This window comes from Perca flavescens, chromosome 8, assembly GCF_004354835.1.
Source record: "Perca flavescens isolate YP-PL-M2 chromosome 8, PFLA_1.0, whole genome shotgun sequence".
NCBI classification, from domain to species: Eukaryota; Metazoa; Chordata; class Actinopteri; order Perciformes; family Percidae; genus Perca; species Perca flavescens.
The window spans coordinates 6687586-6714494 of NC_041338.1; the positions used below are offsets into that span (position 1 = coordinate 6687586).

General features: G+C 43.3%; 1 protein-coding gene across 1 annotated transcript; it reads left to right on the top strand.

The window, feature by feature from the left end:
• The first annotated feature begins 1676 nt into the window (after positions 1 to 1676).
• Positions 1677 to 26149, top strand: st3gal2 (ST3 beta-galactoside alpha-2,3-sialyltransferase 2). The gene is made up of 8 exons (XM_028584422.1): positions 1677 to 1719; positions 2296 to 2921; positions 13986 to 14045; positions 14460 to 14593; positions 17420 to 17599; positions 17764 to 17809; positions 19823 to 19942; positions 20901 to 26149. Exons 1-8 carry the CDS (start codon positions 1677 to 1679, stop codon positions 21072 to 21074), a joined length of 1383 nt encoding a protein of 460 aa, XP_028440223.1. The 3' UTR covers positions 21075 to 26149.
• The last annotated feature ends 760 nt before the right edge of the window (positions 26150 to 26909 follow it).

Genomic DNA, 26909 nt, shown 5'->3' on the forward strand with positions numbered 1-26909 from the left:
GGAAGCCAGACTCCAGGCGAGAACGACACACTGACCGACACCGACACACACAAACACAGACATTTGATCATGACATAAAAAACTTTAGAACTTTACTGGGACCAGTGGTTTGTGCCTTAAGGGTCCAAGTTACACAGAAACGCACACATCAAAAGTAGTTGTTATTGCAGCAGAAAGAAGCTGTGTGTGTGTGTGTGTGTGTGTTTGTGTGTCTGTGTCTGTGTGTGTGCAGGTGAGTTAAGCAGGTGTTTATTTGGCATCAGATGAACATGGGTAGGGGCATAAAGTGGGCACTGCAGAGGTCTTACCCTCAGATTATAGTTTAGCAGATTAGAGCTAAGCAGCAGTCACCTCAAGCTCACCAGCCTCATGTAATTTACGCTGCCAGCCATCACACACACACACACACACACACACACACACACACACACACACACACACACACACACACACACACACACCTGCACAGCTGTAGAACACAATTAAATTAGTGCAACTGGCACTGACAGTGTGCAACCCTAGCTAAATCCGTACACACTTTAAATCACTGGCACAAATACGTGTATATATACACACACACACACACACACACACACACACACACTCACTGTGGGATGCAGGACAGTCGCTGCCCCCACCCTTCCTCCCGTCATCCTCGCAAAGCCAGCTGGAGAGAAGATGAGATATGGGGCTGATTAGTTTTGTCTTTTTTTCCATCGCAGCCTCTTGCACATCACTCCATCCAGCACTTTTGCCTTTCCTTGGCGCAGCTTCGTCCCTGGATGAACCGTTGTCATAAAAATCTTTCAGTCGGAAGAACGTTGGACAATCTGCTTTGATTACTTCTCCCAAAGTTATTTTTGACTTCTTTTCCATCTCTATGGGTACAGAGAGGAGCAGCGGAAGGACTTCTTGATAAGTTGTTGTTGTTTTGTGATTTCTAAATACAGTCAGACTCGGCGGAACCCGCTCGACTACAGAACTGACATTCAGAAGGCGATCGCGGCGAATGCTGGACTCTCATTGGAACAGCGTCATGAAATCTCCTGCTACACTCTAAGTGCGTGAAATGTTTTTCATCTCAGAATTTAAACTTCTTCTGCCGACTTTTTAAAACTCTGTGTCAGGGGGGGAGAGTGCAGTGCAGAGGAAGGACATCAGAGCTTTAAACTCCTCCGAGAGCCTCAGTGAAACAGGCAGACACAGACAATGGACTAAAAGGGGTGAAAGAGGAGAGGAGAGACCTTGAGACGGAGAGAGACAAGTGTAGGTGAGGTGAACCTCGAGAGAAAAGCAAAAAGAGGAAAGAACAAAAAAAGAACAGAAGAGAGAATACTGACAAATCGGCGGCGAACAGAGGAACCGAGCAGCGAAGGAGAAAAAGAGATGAAGAAGAGAGGTGTTTTTTTGGTCTAGGATGGCTAGAGATGTGATGAAACACCCTTCAGGCCAGACCTCCTCCCTTCTACTGTTCCTCCTCCCTCTCCTCCTCCCATCTTCCCTCCCTCTCTCCGCTGCTCTCAGCTAGTCTGCCGGTATTCTTAGGCTGAGCTGCTTCAGTGCAACGAGAGAGACAGAAAAAAAAGAGAGAGAGAGAGAGAGAGAGAGAGAGAGAGAGAGAGAGAGAGAGAGAGAGAGAGAGCAGAGCGCTGGAGTCGAGCTCATCATTCACACAGATGGCAGAGAAAGGGAGAAGGACCTGCTGCATCCATCCACACCGTACACTGGATTTCACTGAAGATGGACATTGCAGTTAACACCTCCCCCCCAAAAAAAGAAAGGGAAGGAAAAGAGAGAGGTGGACTTAAAGACAGTGGAAGCCAGAGAAGGGAAAGTTAGAAAGTAAAGAGGGAGGGAATGAACGAAGCATAGAAAGGTGGAAAAAGCTGAAGACTGGGATCGAAGCTGAAGGAGAGATCACCTCTCGTGGAAAGCAAAGCAAGCGGTCAGGCTACAGCTGTGTGTAATTCAGCTGCGACTCCAACGCGTGCGCTGTGTGTGTGTGTGTGTGTGTGTGTGTGTGTGTGTGTGTTGAGACATTTCTGTGTGTGAGACGAGCACATAGCTGTGAAAAGAGAGGGAGAGAATCCAGCGGGAGACGGAGAGAACGTGTAGGAGCATCGCTGAGCACACAGCTTGACTGTGAGACAAATTGACTCTGACACATTGTCCTCCGTCAGTGTGTGTGTGTGTGTGTGTGTGTGTGTGTGTGTGTGTGTTTACTAGTCCGATATAGTGGGTGATCTTGTGGTCCAAAGTGTTAGTCAGGGGGTTGTTCCAATCCCGTTTACAAAGCCTCGGTGGTGGTTTGCGGCAGTGCAGAAGGTGGTGGTGGTGGGCTTGGGACAGTGGCAGGCCTAGGGGTGGGGGCATGGCCATGGGGGGGCCGCATCCCATCCTCCACCCTGCACCGGGACAGGCGCTGGGGCTGGGGGTCCTGGGGGTCCTGGGGCGGGGGTCCATCTAGGGGCCCCTCCAGACTCTCAGAACTGCGGCCCTGGCTTAGCGGAGGGACGGCCGCGGCGGCGGGAGGTGGAGTTAGCGCCGGGGGAGGAGCCGGGGCGGAGAAAGTAGGCAGGGTGAGGTGTTCCCGCAGGGTCTGGGTTCTCCTCGCCTTGCTGGCTCTCATCTCTCTCACCTCGCTCTTCTTCACCATCTCGTTCCGTGGGGGCGTCAGCTTCAACTACCTGGAGCCGCCCGGGTGGGAGGAGTCGAGGAGGGTGAAGCTAGTGCCCAACTATGTGGGCGCACACAGGCTGTCGCCACCTTACACCTCGCAGCAGAAGACGTGTGCCTGCTCGCGCTGTGTCGGAGACCCGGGCGTTTCTGATTGGTTCGACGAGAACTTTGAGCCGGATATCTCACCTGTTTGGACCAGAGACAACATCCAGCTGCCCTCTGATGTCTACTACTGGTGGGTGGTAAGTAACAATATTATTTAATTCATGTTAGAGCTGATGAGTACTGTGAATGTTAAGTGTATACATGTGTTTCAGTTTTTCGCAAGAGCTTGGGTGATAATGTATCTTTTTAAGATCATTTACATCTGATATGGTATGAGGTTAAAGGACTAGTTCAACATTTTGGAAAATACCCTTTTTTTTGTTTTCTTTCCAAGAGTTAGATGAGGATATTGATACCACTCTCATGTCTGTAAAGTACGGTATATATGAAGCTACAGCCACCAGCTACTTATCTTAGCTTAGCATAAACACTGGAAACAAAGGGACACAGCTAACCTGTAAAAACAACGACCGTAAGGTAAGGAGGATGGCGTTATCTGTCGTATTCACCAACATCACGCACAAACGTAGAGTACAAAGCAACCAAACACTTTGTGTCCATGTTTAGTCAAGTTTGTCACGCGATGTTTCTCAGTATATCTTATGTAGTTACATTTATAGTTAAACAGTTATTGTGTCAAATTATTATGTATTCTCTCAATTTAGGACACTAAGCTAGTTAAAGTCACTATTTGTAGAGGATTCATATGATTATAGCATCTTTCAAATTGTTCTGATGGCATACATTTTTGTTTGTAGGAAAAAATAACGTTGACAATCTCGATGGAAATGGGTGCAGTCTTTGTTTAGCTTTCATCGTTTCATCTCTGGGTCCAGACCCTTTGCCACTGTGTCTTTTTATACTATCACTGGGAGTCACCATAGACAGAAATACAAATCCTACACATGGGGCCTTTAACTTAACATTAAATACTTTTTTTGTTTAAAGTGCCAGTATTATGAAAAAATCTCTTTTTCTGGGATTTGGGGTGTTATTTTCTGTCTCTGGTGCTTCCACACGCATACAAACCCATCCATGCTGTTTTGAGTGAGATAGGGTTTCTGAATGTATCCTGCCTTCAGTCTCCGGGTGAGCTGGTCAAAATTGGCAGGGCCGTCTACGTCATCGGCCGAAACATTTGGTGTGTGCTAACCACTTTAGCTAATACCACATCAGCTAGCTGTTTCTCCAACTTCGGTCAGTACAAGGCAGGATTAGCCAGGAGACTTCTTCTAAACGAGGGCGCACTTCCAACTTTGCGTGGAATACCTGCAGAACAGGGACACGTAAGTAGTTCTACAGTGTTGTAGCAGTGTTTTGCTATTGAGAACGAGGTGGCTAACCGCTAGCAGCGCTAGCTTCTAGCTAGTAGTCCTTACCTAGCTTCTGCGCATGTGCGACTCCCAACAAAGATGGGATAGAAGTGTGATGCCTCACTCTGTAGCTGAAACAGAGAGCTCAACACACGGGGTGAAAAGAGGAGCTGCAGCAATGTGCAGTACAACAAAAATATTGTGAACCTATAACCTATAATATTGGCACTTTAAGTGGTTTAATTTCTCTATTTGGAATAAAACTCCCAAACTGAACATTTACAGAACACATGGCAACACTTTTGCATAGATGACATGCAGACTGTTTTTCTGATTTAATATCCCTACCTATTCATTAAAAACACACAAAAAGATCATTGATTGTACACTATATTAATCAGTATTTTGCAGCATTTCACTTTGTTTTGACTTTGCATGCAGCACCATGAAACACACAGGGGGGAAGTCAGTTACATGGGAGATATACGTTTTTTTTAGAACACCAACACAAGGGGAGTAATACATCATAATCGCAGATCTCTCTCCATCCTCCTCATCCTCCCTCGTCATTGAGCCAACCAATCCCTTCTTACAAGATCTACATGCTCCTCATGTATCGCTGCCAGTCACATGTCATGGATGTCATGGTGGAGCATTACACGATTGGTCACTGGGCGTAAACCACTACTGAGTAATATCTGAAAAACTGAAATGAACATGTCTGTTTGAGAGAGTGCGAGAGAGAGATGGGATGCACTTAATTGAAGATAACTTTTATTACATTAACACCCCTTCTGTGTGTGTGTTTGTGTGTGCCCGTGCGCATGCGTGTGCGTGCATTCGTGTACTCATTTGTCAGCATATGTCCACTTGAATCAAAGTGTAAATGTGTGTTTCCAGTATTATCTCCAGTGTTTTACAGTTTCCTTTAGTGGCCCAGAGTCCTATTTTAGAGCTGTAGCCTCATTCCAGCTCTGAAAAGGCAAAAAACTGCAAACACAGGCCAACAGCTGCCAAGTCACTAGGTCACACTGCAACACGGAGGTGATGAACTGGGAGAGAGAAAGAAGGAGACATAAATATTAAGAAGAAAAGACAGAGACAGGGGATCTGATAGGGAAGCAATAGGGGCGATTACATCCAGAACAAAGCACAGAAAGGGGAAACATGGAAGGTAGGAAAATGGGAGCGGTGAAATTACACCAAAGTTTGCAAATAAACTAGAGAAATAGGGTGGAATGAGGACAGAAAAGGAGAAAATAAGAATATAGAATATGGAAGAAAACAATGAAAGGAACTAGAGAACAAACAGAAGAAAGGCACAAGGCCATACCAAGCAGGATAAACATACCAGTCTCCAGGGGCATTTCCAGGACTTGAGGAGGTTCGGGGGACCCATTTAAATAGACTGCAATGCAATTAAAAACAGCAAAGTTGGCTTGCCCAGCTTGTTAATAGCCAGTGTATGTTCATTTCAGCTTCCATTTTGTAGATGTAAGTTAGATGGCACCAACATTTGGCCAAATCATAACTGGCCTGGCAACCCAAAGGCCAAATTTTGAACATCTAACACTAAATTTCCTGCATTCAGGTGAATTCTTATGCACCTATTTCTACCTTTTTCTCAATCAATTTACGCTGGAAATATGTAAAGGGAAACATAGGGGACAATTCAAAATATAAAAACATATATTGCAGTAAGGCTCTCAGGCATTGCTTTCAACTATTTATTCTCCTTTGGATCGACTTTTCTAATTATATCTGAGTCAGCACACATGTAGCCTATAATTTATTCTTCCCTCCTCTTTTGCGTCTTTTGTTGGGGAAGTAACCTCCTTAAATGTGCACATGACAATTATTCACCTCAATGATACATGAATTAATTTTAATGAATTAATAAAGCCCTGGACTGTAATAGTTCAGATGTGTTTGAGCAAGATTTCTGCTCATGTTCAAAACTTTGTGCACATTCAAAATATAACTCATCCCAACTGTGTTCTATGTGATTTGTAGGAGTCGTGGAGGAGTACTTAAACTTATGTTGTCCTTTTCTTTCATCTTATACTCAAAACCTATTCACTCCCTTATGGAGTTAGATTCCCCTTTAGGCTACACCTTGTAGCATGTAACAACCAGAAACACCAGCGTATTAGATTCATCCCCAAAGCATGTAGGCTAAGCACTGTAATGCAAGGTTAAAAGAGCTGAGTCCTTATCGTTGCAATTTCCAAGTTTAACCACTTCTCAGACCACTTTAACTTGAATGTAGCCTAATGGTAGAGCGCTTCTTGGCTTCAGCTTGAAAAGTTGAGCTTTCAACACACACTTGCTTGCAGTCGATATGGCAACAACACGTCACGGGCTTTGCTTATCCGATCTGCTGGATCTTCGAGTCGGTAGCCTACCGCGGCGGCGGTCTTGTAGTCTCTCCTACCAGTGCTGAGCGGGCAAGGTCCCACTGTAGGTTCACAGTCTTGACTTCTCACAGTGAGACATGCGATCAGACACACGGAGAGACCGACGGATGGACAGAGACGCACGCACGCACACAGGCACACACACACACACACACACACACACACACACAGGCTACAATTACCACAGTTTTCCCCACTCATCCTGTCTCTTTCTATCGGCGAGAGAGATAGAGAGGGGAGGGATCGCTTTGTGACAGGCATGGAGAAATAAGCATCAGGGATGAATGGCCAGGCGATGAGGCACGTTTACATAGGCTATTGTCCAGTTTCATATTCAACTTTTCAAAATACATTCGGAGCTACTCCGCCTCTGCCAGTCTCTTCAGAAATCTTCACCATATCAAACTTTCTTTTTCTGTTCCTCCAAACAAAAGCTGGACATAAATACATACATCATGTCACAAGCTTTTAGAGTTGTTGGTGTGTTTGACCCAAGGAGTTTAGCAAGATTAAGATATTTTACATGATTTCATCAACTGGGAATTTGGTGGAAAATGTTTTGGAATATCCTGGAAAGATTTTGGACCAATGGACAACATTGCTGGAAGATTGCAACATTTAGGGGAGACCAACAAGTCGTAACCACCTTTAGGGATGGTACCTGTTGACTCTAAAAAGAATAAACATAAGTTAAATTCTCTTTATTTACCTCAATGGCAGAGAGAACCAGGCCTGCATTTGGCTTAGAGGCTTATATTTTTGGACACCATATGGTAAAGGTGAAGGGAAGTTAGAGCTCTTTCTGTTAGGAATCAGAAGAAACAATAAGAGGTTAGTTAGTTGGCAAAGAGTTTAGGAGGCAAACATCCCTAATGCACACTAAGAAGTAGCCGTGTAAGTGCTCCACAGTTAATTACTTTTAGCTTTTACTTGTCAGCGTTGTTTTGTCATTTATTGGGATCTGGGACCTCCAGGATCTGGGCTAAGCTAGGCTAGCGGTGGGTGCGTCAGACAGAGTTACTTCACGCACGGAGATGAGAAGGGTATGTATGGACTTATCTAACTCTGGGGGATACGGTGAATAAGCTATAAGTCCCAATACGTCTGCATACTCCTTTTACTATGGAGATTTGATATAACAAAGCAAAATGGTGAGCTAACCTCTGCTTTGTCTTTTTTAGTTTTGCATCACTTGACTTTAATGGTGTTAATCCTGAGTCTAATCAACCAATGTTAGGAAGGAAGGAAAACAAACGATTCTGTGTGTGCATGATTGAATATATGCTCTTCAATCAAACCTAATGTGTTATTGTGCACTCCTGCCTCAGGAGTGGAAGGAATCAAGCATTAAATGCAGGAAACATTTTGAAGAATGATTTGTTGTGCAGGAATTGAGCGATGTTTTAGTTCGGTGGAACATTTTCACATGCCAATCCGGCAATCTTCGTTGATTAAGTGAACCGATGTATTACCCGTCACTTTGAAAGCTCTCGCTCTGATTTTCAATGAATAATATTGAATGTTTGCTGTTTCTTTATGACTTTGAGAGCTGAAACAGAAAACAACGCTTGAATGGAGCCTTTTGGCTTCCAAAGACAGCTGATTGAGTCCAGGGTTGGGCTGCACCAGCTATTCGTGAATCCTTTACTGAGTTTGCGTAAAGTCCTTCCTTAGTTTTAAGTAACTTTTAGCTAGTGTCAAATGTTTAGTTAAATGGGGTTCCAACATTAAAGATGAAGGAGCCAGTAAATACTCACTAAACACCAAATAGTAATATGGAAATCAGTAAAATCAAACACTTAAATCAAAAGCAATTAACTATGTAAACAGGAAGTCACTCTCGCATAACAAGGTGTAATATAACGTCCAAAAATAACAGCTTTAGGAGTCCAAGTGACATATGACACTTACCAGATAATCATTTGTATATGTAGGTATGAATCTGTTAACATATGCATACATGGAGAAATATGCTGCGTTCCATTTACCTCGGAAGTCTGTGGTTGGAACTGGAAATGACATCACACCCGAGTTGACCGCGTTCCAGTAACAAGTCCAAAAACCATTATATTTAACAAGGTGGAGGGACTCTAGCCAGGTTAGCCATTGTTAGCAATACCAGTTGATAACAATGCGGTATGCGGTATTTTGCACGTACAAACACCATAGCAACCTGTCCACAGATAGAAGATGGATAGTAGTGTGTGAACAAATGTTTAAATGAGACACAAATTAGACAGAAGTGCTAATAAACAGTATATTCCTACAGCTTTCACTACTGTTGACGCTCAGAGCAGTTTAGAGTGAGAGACAAACATCAGATTAAGCTAATGTTAACTAAACCAATGGAATTTCCACATTTAGGCTGATGTTCATGTGTTATACTTTGAGGTATATTGTGAATTGTAATTTCACAAAGGTTTGCATTATTTTTAGATAACCGATAACAGATCAATTGTTGACCACATTATCTCCGTTACTCTACAGTCTGAACGTGTCATACATTAGCAAACTAATGTAAGTTTTGTCATTTGGTTCAATTAACTAGGCAGCCGTTATACCTGGCAGTTACTTGGTGTAAATGTTTAGTTACAACTAATCTCAACGCAAGAAATTGTTTGTGTGGTACAACCCGTGTGTGAATCTGCACTTCGTTAACACTAATGTTATATTACGCTAAGGTTGAACTTAGGAACAGCTGTTGCAATGGCACCCGGAAGTAGCATGGTTTTGCTAATGTGAGATATTGGTTTATAGTAAGTGAAAAAGTGGTATTTACTTGAAAGTAGGTGCCAGGAAGCTAATACCTTCAGAGTCACAGCTGAAAGGAAGAAAGCTAAATGGCATTTGGCCATCTTGCTTCCTGGCTGCCAAAAAACATCCGCCAAAAATTAGAAGCACCTGAACAACAGCGGTGCAGCGTGCCAAGCTAGCTCTGGGATCATGCAGGGAGTCAGAGGCAGAAGAAGGCAAAGGGATGGAGTGATCAAGGAGGATGGAAAAACAGAGAGGGCAGGAGATCTGATCAGCACGCAGGCTTCCTAGAGAGACGAAGAAATGATGAAAGACAAGAGGAGGAGGAGAACCAAAGAGGGTGCAAGGGAAATTAAAGAGAAGGAATTAGACATGAGAGCAAGGAGACTGCTGGAGAGGATGCCTGAATGAAAATGTAAGTGAATGAGATCTGTGTTGGCAAAAGCGAATTAAGGCCGATGGGTGAAAAGGAAGCGGTGACAAAGGAGTGAGAAAATGAAGATCGCTGTGTGGGAGAGAGGGAGAAAGACAGAAAGGAAAACATGGTTATGGAGAGGAACAGCCATGTAGAATCTGCCAATAGCCTCAAGGAATGTTGTGTGTGTGCATTTTTGTTTTGGGGGATTTTTTGTATGCGTGTGCAGGTACTGGCTTAGTCTTTAAACACATGAATGCACATTTGCCTGTGTGGTTTGGCACAAGCTAAAATTGGAAGAATATTTTATAATAATTTATATTTTTTCTTTATTCGGACTTCTCTTTGTCAGCCGACGCTAGTACCTATGTGTCATTATTCTCTTTACATCACACTATAAGACCATGATCAAAGACACACTCGACATTTAAATGAACAGACAAAGCAGAAATATATTTTTACTCTCGACTGTGAACATGTGGCTTCACAATCTATTCTTCTACAGTAAGAACACGAGAAATGACTGCATCGGAAAGCACCGCTGTTAAAGAAGATTTCTCAGTTGTTCAATTTCTCTCACAACAGGTGCCCATATAAACACTGAATAAGGTTCTGCTGATGAAATCATTCCCCGGTTCATTCTGGCTGTTTAAAGAATCCCTTTCTAATACACTTCCAATGGTCTAAACCCACAGTCGGTGCTGCCAGCCTGATAAATGTTGATAAAGGAGTTTGTAAGTGAATTAGTGGCCAATTTCATGAGGTGCTTAACATCTAAAGATGAGTAGTACCTGCTTTAAAGGACAATACCAGTGCAAAATGAACCTAGGGGTTAATAACATATGTGTACCGAGTTGTTCATTCTCTGGGATATGTTTTCATGCTAATCGAATGCGTCTCTAGCTTGAAACAAGCTAGCGCAAACCGCTGATTAGCTTATAAAGCTAGTCGTCGGGACAGAGGGTAAAGTAAACCTCTACTTCTATACCACTAACAAGCAAACTCCGTCCTTGAGCTATGTTACTGGTTACTGGTTACTAGTTACACGGCGTTTGTCACTTGGGTCATGACTGTTTTCCCAAGATGGTGCCCGTCTTTATAATCTATCTTTTTAATAAACTGTCTGTACAACACTGTACAACGTTCTCAATGCTTCAGTTTACATGTAGGGACCCTTATTATGCTACCGTTGAAGTGTGGTGCTATTTTGAGCTTTGTTAGTGGTATAGAAATAGCGATTTCTTTTTACTTTACCCTCGGCACTGATGACTAGCTTTATAAGCTAATCAGCAGTTTGCGCTATCTTGTTTCAAGCTAGAGACACATTCGATTAGCATGAAAATATATCCCAAAGAACGGTCGACGCAGTACGTATACACTCACCTAAAGGATTATTAGGAACACCATACTAATACCGTGTTTGACCCTATACTATAAATATGGGCCAACATTTCTAAAGAATGCTTCCAGCACCTTGTTGCATCAATGACACAAAGAATTAAGGTAGTTCTGAAGGCAAAAGGGATCCCCCACACCATTACACCCCCACCACCACCACCAGCCTGCCCAGTGGTAACAAGGCATGACAGATCCATGTCCTTTACGCTAAATTCTGACTCTACCATCTGAATGTCTCAACAGGAATCAAGGCTCATCAGACCAGGCAAATATATTTCCAGTCTTCAACTATCCAATTTTTTATTTTTATTTTTTTAAATTGTAGCCTCATTTTCCTATTTTTAGCGGAGATGAGTGGTACTCGGTGAAGTCTTCCGCTAGTGTAGCCCATCCGCCTCAAGGTTGTGCGTGTTGTGGCTTCACAAATGCTTTGCTGTATACCTCGGTTGTAACGAGTGGTTATTTGAGTCAAAGCTGAACTTCTATCAGCTTGAATCACTTCGGCCCATTCTCCTCTGACCTCTAGCATCAACAAGGCATTTTCGCCCCCCAGGGCTGCAGCATACTGGATGTTTTTCCTTTTTCAGACCATTCTTTGTAAACCCTAGAAATGGTTGTGGGTGAAAATCCCAGTAACTGAGCAGATTTTGAAATACTCAGACCAGCCCGTCTGGCATCAACAACCATGCCACGCTCAAAGTAGCTTAGATCACCTTTCTTTCCCATTCTGACATTCAGTTTGGAGTTCAGGAGATTGTCTAGACCTGGACCACACCCCTAAATGCATTGAAGCAGCTGCCATGTGATTGGTAGATTAGATAATTTAATTAACCTGAAATGTAACAGGTGTTCCTAATAATCCTTTAGATGAGTGTATGTTATTAACCCCTAGGTTTATTTTGTGCCGGATTTGTCCTTTAACATGTTGCTGCCACATTGACCATTAATATCTTTCATATTGCCAATGTCAGGTCTGCATATTTAAAATATTCCCATTAAAAAAAAATGTTGCCCCCAAAATAAAATTTGCCTGAAAAATGAAACGGTTTATTGATCTTTTATTGCAAAAATAATAATGATAGTATCAAGTCAAGACTTTGTTTTGTCAAACTAAGTATATTATTTAACTTTTTTTTTTTTTGGCTTACCACTTAAACCGGTTATAGTTTCCCAAAGCACCTTTTAGAGGATTAGGGGCACATGTGCCACATGTGAAAAAATGTATTGAGTTCTGAGTTTAAAGTCAGAATTCTGAGATTAAAGTCAGACTGTAATCTCAGAATTCTTACTCTTTTTTTCTTAAAAAAAAAAAAAAAAAAAGTGACTTTAAAAAAAAAAGTCTGAATTCTGACTTTAAACTCAGAACTCAATTACATTTTTCACATGTGGCCCTAATCCTCTTCCGTACAATTTGGAGTGGGGTTTAATTATTGCTTTCCACAATTACTTTAATCCATCCATCCATCTTCGTCCGCTTATCTGGTGTCGCGGGGGGAGCAGCTCCAGCAGGGGACTCCAAACTTCCCTTAACTTTAATATCAGTCCTTCCAGAAAAATGTTTTCTGTTTTTTTGTGATTGTTGCGGGCAAAAATCCTTGATTATGTGGCACGTTTTCTTAAAAAATGCGATGGAATATGCGGGATATTTATGCAATTTTATGCGATGAAATTGCGGGAACTTGCAAAAATTGCGGTTTGATGAAAAAGAGAAAAAAAAGTGATTCCCCCCAACACCCTGCTTTTTCGATGATGTTCACGTCGCGTAATTACATCACTTCATAACGTTACCATGGCAACATGGGAAAATGGCTGCTCTTGTGTGAAGTCAACGCAACATTTTTCAACTTTCTGTTAAGATATATATGACTTTTTTGCAACAGAAATGCAGGGATTATGAAATCATGCAAGTCCCGCATATTTTGCGCGGAAATTGGCAATTTATGCGGCGAAAGTGCGCCGTATTTGAAAAAATGCCGCCCCCGCATAAATATGCAGACTTTGGCTGATTATGCATTGAATTATTATTTATATATATATTATTTGAATCGCGTTTTTCTGGAGGGACTGTAATTCAATAAATAATCAATTAATTGCCATGGCTTATTAACATTGTAATGGATACTATTCAAGCTGAACACTTTTATGGGATTTAATGTTTTCAACAGTGCATTAAGGCCACTTTCAAGGTGGCCGGACAGAAAACGAAACACTTCACATTCATGGTGTTACTTATCCTTTAAGTCTTTGACAGTCAGGTACTTAAAGGACAAGATCACCTACAGTGTCATCTTCCTCCCATCTTCTTTCTTTTAACTTCCTTTATCGTCCTTCCCTCTTTACATTCAAGACATAACTAACTTGTTTTTGATCTACCCTTTATTTATTCTGGTCGTTCAGCCAGACAGGAGAGGCGTGTTGTCATCTCTGCTGTCACTTTTGTTTATCCTATCAAACAGAACTCTGGGTACTTTGGACACCATCACTGCTGATGGATGGTGTAAAAGAAAACTTGCCTGATAAGAAACAAAGAACCTTTTTTACATTTGTCATCCCTTCTTCCACTGCCATCTGTTGTTTTTTTTAATTATTTTTATTCAGCTTGTTTTTGACATGTGGACAGCAATGCCTCTGCTCCTTTGACCACAGCTCACCCAGTCTGACTGCATCCTGTCAGTCTGGCACATGGCTGTGACCTAAACACACACACACACACACACACACACACACACACAGGCACAAGCACCTGCTTATTTGCACATGAATGCAAGCCAGTGCATGCATACACACGTACACGGGTACACAGAAAGTAACTAAATATAAAGTCTGTTGTCACATCCAATTTGTCTGCAGAGAAGAAACTATGCATCCTAACCATACTTTTTCTCTCTTTCTCTGTCTCTCTAGATGTTACAGCCCCAGTTTAAGCCTCACAGCATCAAGCAGGTGTTGTGGAAGTTGTTCCAGGTATTTTATATTATTAATTCATCTTTCCAATACCCTGGTACTTTGAAATCAGCCAAGTCATCACTTCACACTCTTGGGCAAAGGCTGAGGGGAACAGATAGACATAAGGGTTTATCAGGGTTTTTTTCTTCTTCATTCTGAATCTCAATGCAGCTCAGTGCTTTCACATAAGGCTATATATTTCAACATCTCAGTCTGGCTCCTTAAGGGCAGAAGGCACTCATGTATTTTTCATTGATGGTCCCATGAAGAATTCACCCCAGTATCGAGAGCAGGATGTATTTTTACAATCAGGTCTGAGCTGCAGGTTAGGTTCTTTTATGTCTCTTGCTGTTCTAGTGCTAGTGTCCTATTTCATTTCCGGTGTAGCTCGAATCTAGTCTGCTTTGATTCAATCATGGCTGTCTGTCGCAGGTGATTCCCGGAAGGTCGCCGTACGGCTCGTGGAATCCAAGACGTTGCCTGCGCTGCGCCGTGGTGGGGAACTCAGGAAACCTCCGCGGGTCCGGATATGGGGCGACCATTGACGGACACAGCTACATCATGAGGTGAGAGGGATGGGTGCAATAGATAGACGGGCAAAGAGATAGAATGCAGGGCTGCATTAGATTAGAGTAAGACTAACTATGTATATTTATTTGTATAGGGCTAGACTTTCTCTCTTTTTAAACTGATATAAATTCTGCTTTTTATTAATTTATTGTTTAACTGTGAGCGTGAATTCAATAAACTCAAACTCATAGATTTCATGTGAGGGAGAGCACGTTAGCATCACACTACGCTAGTATTTATAAAGAAGCCGACAGCAGATGTGTGTTTCTGACACTAAATTTAATCCCACTGTTCAAAACCGACTGGGTGACAGGGAGGTCACAGGACTCGTGTGAGGTCACCACTGAGAGCTTTGTGTCCTAAGAAGCTGAAGCGTATACATTGTGCCTCTCACACCCATGCAGAGAGGCATATAAATCCGTTTGTCCGAAATCCATTTCCCCGCTCTTTTTCGCGCAGCAGTGATGGATCACAGAGCCTGATTGTTGTCCGTTGGCATGAACACACAGCTGTATGTTGTTTCCTGCAGCGAGTGTGCGTGTGTTGTGGCCACGTGCTTGTGGCATGAAAGCCTCCGCAGGAATGACTAGTATTTTTTGTTTCTGCGTGCAAAAAGCATTAGCAACCATTAGCGTCGCGCTCTCTGTAGACCTGTGTGGGCAGCCTCCAACTTCCATCTCCTGTTACACTTTTTCATTGCTGTGGTTTTGATTCTCATTTGCTTCTGTAATCAGCTTGGTCCCACTCACCACCACCACCCACCTCCTGTCTGTCTGTCTGTATGTCTGTCTGCCTTTTCACTCCCGCTATCCTAGCTGATTGTTCACTGATATATGGTTAGGCTTACTCGGTGGCCTTTTTTTCAGGTGCACCTTCCTGTTTACATAAACAGCTCACTCCTCCAGACAGTGAGTCACATCTACTGTAAATACAGCAAAAGTCTGAAGTACTTATGTAAATTATATAATAGAATTTGCTGAGAACTGGGAACTGCTTGTCATCAGACTTGTTAAAGTTATGCATTGAACCACTGCTCTAACCATTTTTTTATATTAACGATGACTCAAATGACTACGGCTATGGTGAAGTGGTTTGCTGGTAGGGACAAACACACGGTGATTTATCACCCTACGCTGCTGTTGGTTTTACAGCCTGTAGCTTTTCTGTTTTGGTTCACTCTCAACCGCTTTTCAGTGGAAAAAGCTCAAAAAAAGCCACCGTATGCTACCCACAGACAAAGTTAGTGACTAGCTGGTGAACATAGTGCAGCTTCAGAGCCAGATATTTCCCTCAGCAGCGACTCCAAATGGATGCTAATGTTGCTCCGTGTCTGCTAGATGTGTACTTAAGCCACTATTTGTTAACACTTTGACCATATCAATTTAAGATAGTCTCGCATTGCCAGACCTCCGCAGCACTGTGGAGTATTGTCTGGCTACACCACACATACATTATGTGATAGGAGAAAACAATCCTCTGGGTTGTTTTAAATTTCTTTAAACTAATCATAATCATCTTGGGCAGCGCCAAGCTCCGGATGCAGCGACGGTGGCTCTGCAAAATAGTCTCTGGAAGGAACTTGTTTTGGTGGAACATTTGCACCCTGCAAAAGAAACACACACAACAATATTAAATTAACCGTTGACACAATACAGTAACGTGAGCTATTTAAATTAGCTGGATACATGGTTAAACGTAATTTTCTTACTGTATTTGTTCATATTGCCGTGTGTAACTTAGTCCAGAGCAAATCCCCACCAATCGGTCCCAAAACGTCCCAGTTGGATAGTTAATACCGTAAACACGTTCATCATTCCCCGAAAGAACCAAGCAGGCCAGCCTTGTTGCACGATCCAGATTTTCAGCAAAAACTTGGCATTTTTAGCATGTAGCTTGCTAGCTCGAAGGTTGTTTCCTTAAGCCAAGGGAGTTTGAGAACGTCAACACACACAGAGTGGAAGGTGAGGGACATCGGATGTCAGGCAATTATCCTGAAAATGTACTTCTGTTGATCCAGACTCATTTAAGAAGAAAATAATGTAGTTTTCTTTTTTACAGCTTGTTGCGCTGCCTCCAAGTGGCCAAATTCAGGTTTAAAACATTAAAAAGAAACAGGTGATCTAATATAAATCTTGATCTTATAAATTAAACCTTTAAAGGTCCCATGACATGGTGCTCTTTGGATGCTTTTATATAGACCCCTAATACTGTATTTGAAGTCTCTTTCCCGAAATTCAGCCTTGGTGCAGAATTACAGCCACTAGAGCCAGTCCCACAATGAGCTTTCCTTACTATGTGCCATTTCTGAGAGAGGGGGGGGCAAGGTGGAGAGTGGGGGTGTGGCCTTGACCAACTGCCACTTTGCTCGTTTGAAAGCCATGATGTCTCTTTCTCATGGGTGGGCTAAATTCTCTTGGCGAAGAGAAAAGCAGAGAAAGGGGAGGTAACCTTTCTCCTTATGACCTCATAAGGAGAAGATTCCAGATCGGCTCATCTGAGCTTTCATTTTCTCAAAGGCAGAGCAGGATACCCAGGGCTCGGTTTACACCTATCGCCGTTTCTAGCCACTGGGGGACCATAGGCAGGCTGGGGGGAACGCATATTAATGTTAAAAAATCTCATAAAGTGAAATTTTCATGCCATGGGACCTTTTAAGTTGGTTCCAAAAACATTCAGGAACTGTTATCAAGTCAGCATGAAATTAGATCCTGTGAAACACTTCTGGGCACCTATTTGACTACAGTTGAAGGTCACACATTGCCAGCTAATGAAATGTGCCCTGAAGACGTACATCTCTTATGCTGTCCCTCCCTTGCTCCCAGGATAAACCTGGCCCCCACTGTAGGCTACGAAGAAGACGCCGGCAGCCTGACCACTCACCACTTCATGTACCCGGAGAGCGCCAAGAACCTGGCGGCCAACGTCAGCTTCGTCCTGGTTCCTTTCAAAACGCTGGATCTTGTCTGGATCACCAGCGCTCTGTCCACTGGCACGATTCGATTGTAAGAAGAGACACACACACACACACACACACACAATTGTGAGAAGCCAGACAGTTGCTGGACTGGAACAATCTGTCAACTGTCAATCATCCAGAATTCATAGCTGCCGCAATCACATAAAGTGCTGATTGAATGGGTTTAATCAATTTCTCTCTCTCTCTCAGTACCTACGCTCCAGTGAAGCAGTTCCTCCGCGTAGATAAGGACAAGGTGTGTATTTTTAACTTCCATTTGCTTAAACCTTTGCCCATTTTCACACACTGACAGTAATACGCCAACACATACACATTCTGCAGCCACACACACACAGAGTGACCCCGCTTTGCTGCAATTATATCATCCCCTCCCCATTGTTGATGAGGGATTACAGTTAGATTATAAACCTTCCCTTTGTTTTTAATAATCTTTTGCTCGCTCTGTAATCCGTGAAAATAAATAAACTCATGCTAATCCCCGGCATGTGAAGACTGTAAATATCTTGGCCGGGTCAGAGACACAGCGTCTTGGTGCCGGCCTAAATATATCAATTTAAAAAAAGACTCAGCGTAGCCTAAAGCCCTGTTTGTTGGGGCTGAGCATCACCTGGAGGTAGATGACACATTTGTAATTACCGTTCATCAGGTTAACCGTGCTTTTACAGTAATCTCTCACAGCAATCACAACCTCAGGGAGTATTCAAATTGAATGTTGCAAAATCTTCCGTTGTTCGGTTGGACCTTTTGAATATGCAGCGGCTGTGGTTTGCACAAGGTTATCTTTCCTTTATTAATGTTTACATGATCTGAGTGAAAATGAATTGTGAAATGTAAATTGAAATGGAACTTGGATTTAACTATACATAAACTAGGAATATATGGAAAAACAAACCCAACAAAACAATCCCCCATTTTGTGGCTCTTTCTGAATAGAAGACTGTGGATCCTTCCTGATAAACAAGTGTGAAAAGAAAGTTTTTTTCCTTTAGAAGAAATACATTATGTTTGGGAAGACCGAGAAAAGGAGCGCTTCTTTTTAGTGGCGTTTGGAAAAAATCTAGCAAGGTGCTCTTTTGTGCAGGGGTGATCTAATAGCATCAGAACAGTGTGAAAACCAAGGCCCTCTTGTCGAAGAAAAAGGTTAAAAAGCCTTTATTGATACGGCTTAAAACCCACCAACGGGTTGCAGCACACAGCCCGTTTTCAGGGTGACTAACCAGGGGCACGTTCAATCTCAAAACGGTTTGCTAGGGTTTCCTCGCAACGGTGTGCAACTGCTCTTTTTTTTTATTTTTACGATTATTTGGCCATTTTAGGCCTTTATTTATATAGGACAGCTGAAGAAATGAAAGGGGGGAGGAGAGAGGGTAATTGACATGCAGCAAAGGGCCACAGCTCGGAGTCGAACCTGCGGCCGCGGTGTCGAGGAGTAAACCTCTATATGCGGCCGCCTGCTCTACCAGGTGAGCTACCCAGGCACCCGGTGTGCCACTGCTTTGAGATATTTTCTCTCTCGTTTGGTGGGTGTGTCTCTCGTTTATTGGCTGTGTCATAGGTGAGAGCCAATCAGCAGAGACGTGTCTGTAAACACGTGGTAATTCAAAGGCAGAGCGCTGGCACACACAACAGGGTGTTCAATGCACCCCCATTTCAGTATATATAAAATGTTGTTGCTACGTTTTTTCGGGTACTGAACGTGGCCCGGAAATGAGACACAAACAGGAAATATATAGGACAAAGGCAAGAAGTGACATCATACTCAAAACCATAGTAAAATAGAACATGAATGACATATAGTTACAATATATGAAAGAGAATAAAGTCCCAAAGTGCTAAATAATAGTGGAAATATAATATTTAGTATTTAGTATGTATCAGTATTTATTTATGTTTGGTTTTGATTCTTAGTAAAAAATGTACAGCAAGTAGACAGTAATGGGGCTGTGCTCGATTGAAGAAATTCTTAGTCGACTAACACTCATTCAACTGTATCGACTAATCGATTAGTTGATTTAATCATGCAAAAGCACCACTTTAACTCTTGTGTTTACCAGAGATGTGCCCGTATATTTCTTGGAAATAAGTCATTCAGCATGAAAAAAAGCATCAAACATGACTAATCGACTAAATAAATCTAAGTTGACTAAGACCAAAACGACCGATTAGTCGACTAATCGACTAAGAGGGAGCAGCCCTAGACAGTATGTTACAGTATTTCCCTTTCTGAGCGTTTCTGTCCTCCACCCAGGTCCAGATCTTCAACCCGGCATTCTTTAAATACATCCACGACCGTTGGACCAGACATAATGGCCGCTACCCCTCCACTGGCATGCTCGTACTCTTCTTTGCCCTGCATGTCTGTGACGAGGTCAGTTTCTTTCTCTCTCCGCTTTCACATAACCACATACTGTAAAGGATGTTTTATGGTTCTGCGGAGGCTCCACACAGAGCTTTCGCCATAGCCTACGTAAGTGGCCTGAAGTTTATACTTGTGCGTTGGTGTGTGCGTCGAGCCGGCATGTGTGTGTGTGTGTGTGGGGAGTGTGTGGTAGAGCGAGGGATCAGTGAGAGTACCGAGAAATCTTTAGCAGGAAAAGTTAACCCTCTCCTTGATTTCATGTTGTGTATGGTAGGGCTCGGTGTCGTTCAAAAATGTTCCATACCGGTACTGATACCAATACTGTGACTTTGATACCGGTTCCTAAACTTTTTCCGATACCAATTGTGTAAAACAAAAAGAAATTACAACATTATGCATTACGGCACAAATCTTTATTTATTTTTCAGTTCCTACTACGTGAGCCCTGTCTCTGAGTCTAACGTAGAGTTTTTCCTGCGTGTATGGTTAGACAGCCAATCACAAACATTATTCGGTCCCGGTAGAAACATTCTGCGTGCTTATTGGCTCACTGACGCTGATGAGATTTGCTCATTATAGGTATTGAAATTGGGTATTGAATGACGAGGCATTTTTTCGATACTCAATACTTTAGAGGCAATTCGGTCGGGGCCTAAAAAGTATTGAATTTGGTACCCAGCCCTAGTTTATGTATAAGGAGCACCAGGAAATGAGTCGGGGGGGAAATGCAACACTACCAATCCATGGCCGAGTGACGTGCGTCGCTGTGACGTGTAGTTACATTTCCCGAGAGGTGCACATCAGGCTACGGCGTAGGGTCCGGTGTAGGTTTTTGTCTTCACGTGTCTACGTGCGTAGCAACGGCGTGGATTTTACGCAGAAGTATAAATCAGCCTTAAATCCATCATATTCATCCTGGATAGCTACACATTTGTAATCACACACTTGCTCTTCGACTCTGCTCTAGGTGAACGTGTTTGGTTTCGGGGCAGACAGCAGGGGAAACTGGCACCACTACTGGGAGGAGAACCGCTACTCCGGAGAGTTCAGGAAGACCGGCGTCCACGACGCCGACTACGAAGCCCAGATCATCCAGCTGCTGGCGAAGGCTGGCAAGATCACTGTATTCCCCGGGAAATAAGCAGCAAATCACCCTGTGGATCTAATGGTCCAACACTGGTACGGCAACAGACACTATAGAGGCTGCTTCAAAACGTGTTAGATATTCTCGCTTTCACTCACCTGCTCCAGTTTGGGTTCCCGATTTGGCTTACAGTACAGAAGGCGAGCTGTAACGGTCACATACCAAACAATGTTATTCCATTCACTTTCCCTCATATTGAGAAGTCAGCCACCAGTTGAGGCTCTCATCGGAGAACATGGTGTAGACTCTTAGGAACCAGGAACGGGGAACATGTAGATCCAAATGTAGTTCTGCTCACCTAGGACTGACCGAACACTGGAAGTTGAGCCTTACATTTCACACTATAGTAATTGGCTCTTAGTAGTTTTCGACCAGCGCAAGACCACAGATCTCAACTCAAGCGAAGGCTGGACAGCAGGAAAACTCAGCCCGATCACCACAAATACTGACTTTGACTGTGTACAGCGCAGGGAGAGAGCCAGAGAGGGAAAGATCTCACGTGCAAGAGTCCTACTTCCGGACTCGCCTTGGATGAGTGTGTAACACTCATCCGTTAACAAACACACAGTATGCTGCGTACTGAAAAGGCCACAGAAACAGCACCGTCAGCATCCAGGAGACTATTGTTCTACAGTAACAAAGTGCGTGTTATGAAAATTACAGTTCTTACCCTCTGAGCACGAGGCGCCGTGCTGCAGGCCTGCAGACAAGTTTGCCACTACGGACACAAACCATGGATCTGAAGCCGTTGTGACATTTTGAGACTTGAGGACTAATCTTACAGAACCCCGGGCCACGAGTTTATTGAGAAATAATTTTTCCTTCTCAAGTCCTATACGAGGCCAAACGTCAATTGCCACTTTTCACTGTCGTCACTCCTCTTCATGTGATCTCAGCCTCACAAGACGGCGTTACAAGGACATTGTAAAACGGCTGGTTATGAGACAATAGCTGTGCAATTGCCGCGAGTTTATATATCGTATGACTGTCCTCTGAACCCTGCTGGGCCTTACCAGGCTCAGCAAGGCCTGGACACCTTGCAGCACACTCACGGAAATATGATCAAGGCTTTTGCCTTTTGGCCATTCTGACTCCGAGAGATGGCTGCAACATGAGCTTCAGCTCCTTGTAGAGCCAGCTAATCGGGTTTTAAACACCACGGACAGCCACAGGCCAGGCTGCATTCCCAGACCCGGGGAGAAGTGTTCTGGGAGGGTGTTGGTTTGACTGCATGAGACTCTTAATGAGGCCAAAAGGCAGTCTCCTGGGATCTCGTGTTTGGATGGAGGCACGCTGGTTTCTGGACCGGAGTTTCATCCCCATGTGGTCTGTCAGGCTCTAATTTGGGAGAGCTGGGGCATGAAGAACCAGTCTGACTAAGGCAGCATGAGAAATACGTCTTTTGCTCCAGTGTTTTTTAAAGGATGAAACAGAAAGACCTTGCTTCACAAACTCACGCTTCTACACACACTGGACTGGGTTCACCAATTTTGGTTTTTTGAAAGGACAAAATACAAAGAGGGACCTTGCTCTGCTTCTTTTCCCTTTCACAGACCTGACTCCTGGATCCCAGTGGAGCTGGAGACTGTCAGGAGCATTTCGACCCAGATTAAGCCCATATGATGGGGTGAAAGAAACCCCCCAATGGATCTGGGAATTCTTTAACCTGTCAGCAGCTCGGCTTCATTAACCACTAGCCCCGGTCTCCGCTCAGCCGATTATAACTTCAGCTATGTCTGGAGGGGGTGGAGCCACCAGACGCCTTAGACCTCCGTAGCACATACACTGCACGTCCTGTTCTGATTCATGTTGATGGCATATCCCCCTGCACACTGCAGATTTAATTTGTTAGTTTTATTTACTGTTTAGATTTGGGTTTAAACTTTGGCTGGATTTATACTGTTGGCTCAGATTGCATTTTCTTTCCTGCCCAGATGGCACACTAATGGCTTTTATCATGATTTGGTATCCTCAAATAATGCCTATTTAAAAATGTATAGCCTCCATTGTAAGTTATGTACATCTTTAACAAAGGAGGCACAATAAATACCAGTCACGGAAGTGCTGCTAGACCATATCGAAAAACGGGGAAACGTCTGTGGAAAACCGAACACGTGTGCCACGGAGAGGAAGGAAAATGAAAGTATTTGTTTGGAGGCTGTAAATCCATCCAAAGATGCCGTTACGGAGATGTGTTTATCAAGAAGTAGCTAGTGGCTGATGAGAAGAGTACTCAGGCTTCCTACGCTGGCCTCTTTCAAGATGTGAGAAGTAATATTTGTACTGCCCCGTTACACCAAACTAATGTTTGCATGGGTTTGAATGATCGTTGGTCAGTATTAGTGACTCAACAGTTGCTTCATGTTGTGCTTAGAGCTCTGGCTTCTAAAAGCCACTTCCCAGACTGTACTCTATTTAGTATTTATGTCAGTTAAAGAGTAGTAAGTATTTGTTGGAGCTCATGGATACACAAAATGTGAATGTAAACAGAAACTCCACAGAGCACCATTACGTTTGGGGGGGGGGGGACGAAAACATTCTTAGCTATTATTTATTTCGAGTTTAACACTTAGAAACTCTAATTTGTCTTATCAGGACTGTGTGGCTGTGGTTTGGATCAGTTTGACATGGCCACACGAGCAAACGGCCCACCAAATGTTACCAGATTCAAAAAACCGCAAACAGTTTGATTAGTGCACGGAAAGACGTGACGTCACTTTTATTTTCTCCATCTGAGCCACCGCCCACTTCAAAACAACACAAAGAGCACAGACAAAAACATAAAATACAAAAGTCTCTTAACGGAACTAACCCAGTGTGTTTGCATTAAGGATCCAAGGACTCACAGTAAGAAGAACGTCCAGAAAAGGGCCTTTAATGTTCCTTTAAAACTATGTGAAAGGGTGGTGTATTGTTTTAGTGACTCAAAAACCTAATCTGCCACCTCCAAAAAATGGTTAGAAAGATAGCTACATTTGTGAATAGAAGCTGTGTAGGATTCAACCACATGGCAGTATGAAGCTCATTCTTATTAAGTATAATTTTTTACATGTTCAACCATTGCTCCTGCTGAGAAAGGTTTGAGGTAGACACACACACACACACACACACAAAGTGAGGAGGGTTGGGGTGCCATACCGCCCCCAGCAGGCGATGCGAAGAACTGTGCCTCCTCTGATATCAGTTCTGTTGGTGTATTAGTGTCTATCTATCTTGTGTATTATCTTTGGAGGATTATCGTGTAACCACATGTGACTCTCATGTATTACCATTCTACGTTATATGCCTTCAATGTTTTTGTCCTACATTGCACATAACAGATTTTATAGGACGCTGTAGAGTTGTGCTGGCTCACTTTAAGAGTCAGTGCGGCTGAAACTGGACACATTGTTTGTGTTTTCTCTCTCTCTGTCACACACGAGCACGCACACACACACACACACACACACACACACACACACACACACGCTCATGCTTCCGTGCCTTGTCCTGCTGCTGGACGTATCTCGCCTACAGCTGCTTCATCGGCCACACACGCCATGCTACCTTTGCTTTCTTTTTTAGTCCCAAGTACACACTTACATACTTAACATGTCTTTTGGCTGAGAGCTGTGCCTTCTGAGCTGCACACACAAACACACACACACACACACACACACACACACCTACATGAAAACACACTCTGCCTTCTGATCGAGGTACAAACACCACCCGCTCTTCACTTCTTACTGCTTTGGGCACTCACATTGTCTGCTAAAGGAGAGCATGTAAAGCGGCGATGCAGTGGGACTTGCTGTGAATTCATATTAGGACATCAGGACAAGTTTATTGAACATAAAGCGCATACTTTTGAGGCATTTCTTGCTTTTCTAGATTGCATCGTGAAGAATGGCTGGAAAGGGCCATCTGCTTGATTACAGCCCACGGGGTTGCAGGTGCCTGTCCCTGTTTCTCTGTATCTGTTCCCATCAACACGGCGGCCGTAGAAGAGACGGTGAAGATGACAAAGCATCTGAAGGTTTTGACATATCGGAGTGTGACGCTTGCTTTTCGTGGTTCGGTGTTTTATTGGAGTTGTCAGCTGCTGCGGTCCCTGCGTTATTGATGATTGTTTCCCAAGATGCTCCCTCCGACTTCAAAATGAATGTGTAAAATAGTTTTGGAGTCTCCGGCAGCAGAATAACACATTTCCTATCACATCCTTGCAGCCTGCAGCGTGAGGGAAAAGTCTTAATAGCCGACTGCGAGACCACCGTTCCAGCACGGAAACTGTTATCGGCCTCCTCAATTTGGCACAGTTGTAAACCAGAACATTGGGATCAGATAGACGGGGGTGGGGGGGCAGGGTGATCCCTCTCTGCTGTGCTAGTTTAAATTAGAGTGGAGGTTTTACAGCACATGACACAGATCTGATAGTGTTCCCTGTAGCATCTCCAACCCAAAGTAGGCCTTTTCCTCCCGACGTTGACCCAATACACACATTATTATTTTTGTTGTCTTCTGGAGTTCATTCTCTCCAGTTTTCAGGTCAACGTCTGCGCTGTGACTGTGACCGTGTCAGGAACATCTATCACGAAATACAGAGCTGCACCGGTTGGGAGCATTTTGGGAAATGCGGTCCTTCATTGCGACAGTCTGATGTCCGGGGAGCGGCATGTTCTCTCAGGTGAAATCTGAACGTGTGGTTCAGTCCTCTGGTAACACCGACAGAAACAAGTCACATGAAAGCTGACTCGAGTATTTGAGTTTCTGTCACAACTTAAACTAGACATCCCCAGACTAAAAGCTGTTCTACTTTGCTGCCGGTGGAATTTCAGGACAATTTTTTTTTACACCGTTTTGTCTCACACACTCTGTGCTGAGGTATATTTCGGTAAAGCCAAAAACACTATTATACACATTATAGTGATTACCTGAAAATGTGTTGCGGAGCCTTGTACGACCGCACAAAGCAGCAGACACCAACCACTGGAGGTTACCATCATCTTCCTGGATAGAAAAGGAGGCTCATTAAATTGAATATTTGATGGGGTAATTAGAACAACGTTTTTGTGGAAATGAGCACAGTCTGAAAGCACACCTGCTCAGCTTGGGGGGGGAGGGGGGGAGTGGATTCTGATGTGTTTATGTCAGAGGGAGAATATCTGGAAGCATCTCAAACCCTTACGTGCATCTACATTTAAAGGAATAGTTTGACACTTTTGGGAAACAACCTTTTATAGGAGTACGGTGAGATCATGCACGCATGAGTGGTATCGATCTATTCACCTAACTCAGCAAGAAAACAAATCAGCGTTTTCTTTCCCAAAATGCCAAAGCGTATATTAAGGGCAAATTGTTTTGTTTTTTTCTTCTAGCTGTGGTAGCCTACTTAAGGCTTTATTACTTTATAACATATTAATCAGAACCTTATTACTGAGCTAGAGTTAATGGAAAATTGGATCAATTTGCAGTTGTCTGGCAGGAGGAAAAACGCTCCATCTCCAGCCGTAACAAAAAGTAATATCAGTGTGTGAGAATAATTTTTATAGCACGCACATCTCCTCAACGTTTTTTTTTTCTCCAGTTGCTATGGTTAAAGCGTAACTCTCGCCAAAATGCAACCTAGGGTCTTTTTGTGAATGTACCCGAGTCAAACTTTTGTTTAAAAGCACAATTAGGAAGGAAGCGCCACTTTTAAGATTGACCGTATTTTCGGTCAAATGGTCTTTTGAATGGGAGAGCTAGGAGCACTAGCCTACTATCATCGCATCAAAATCAACATTTTTAAACCACTAAGAAGGCTCGACACGACATGAAACTTTGCTCCAAGTATCACCGGCGTGAACTCCA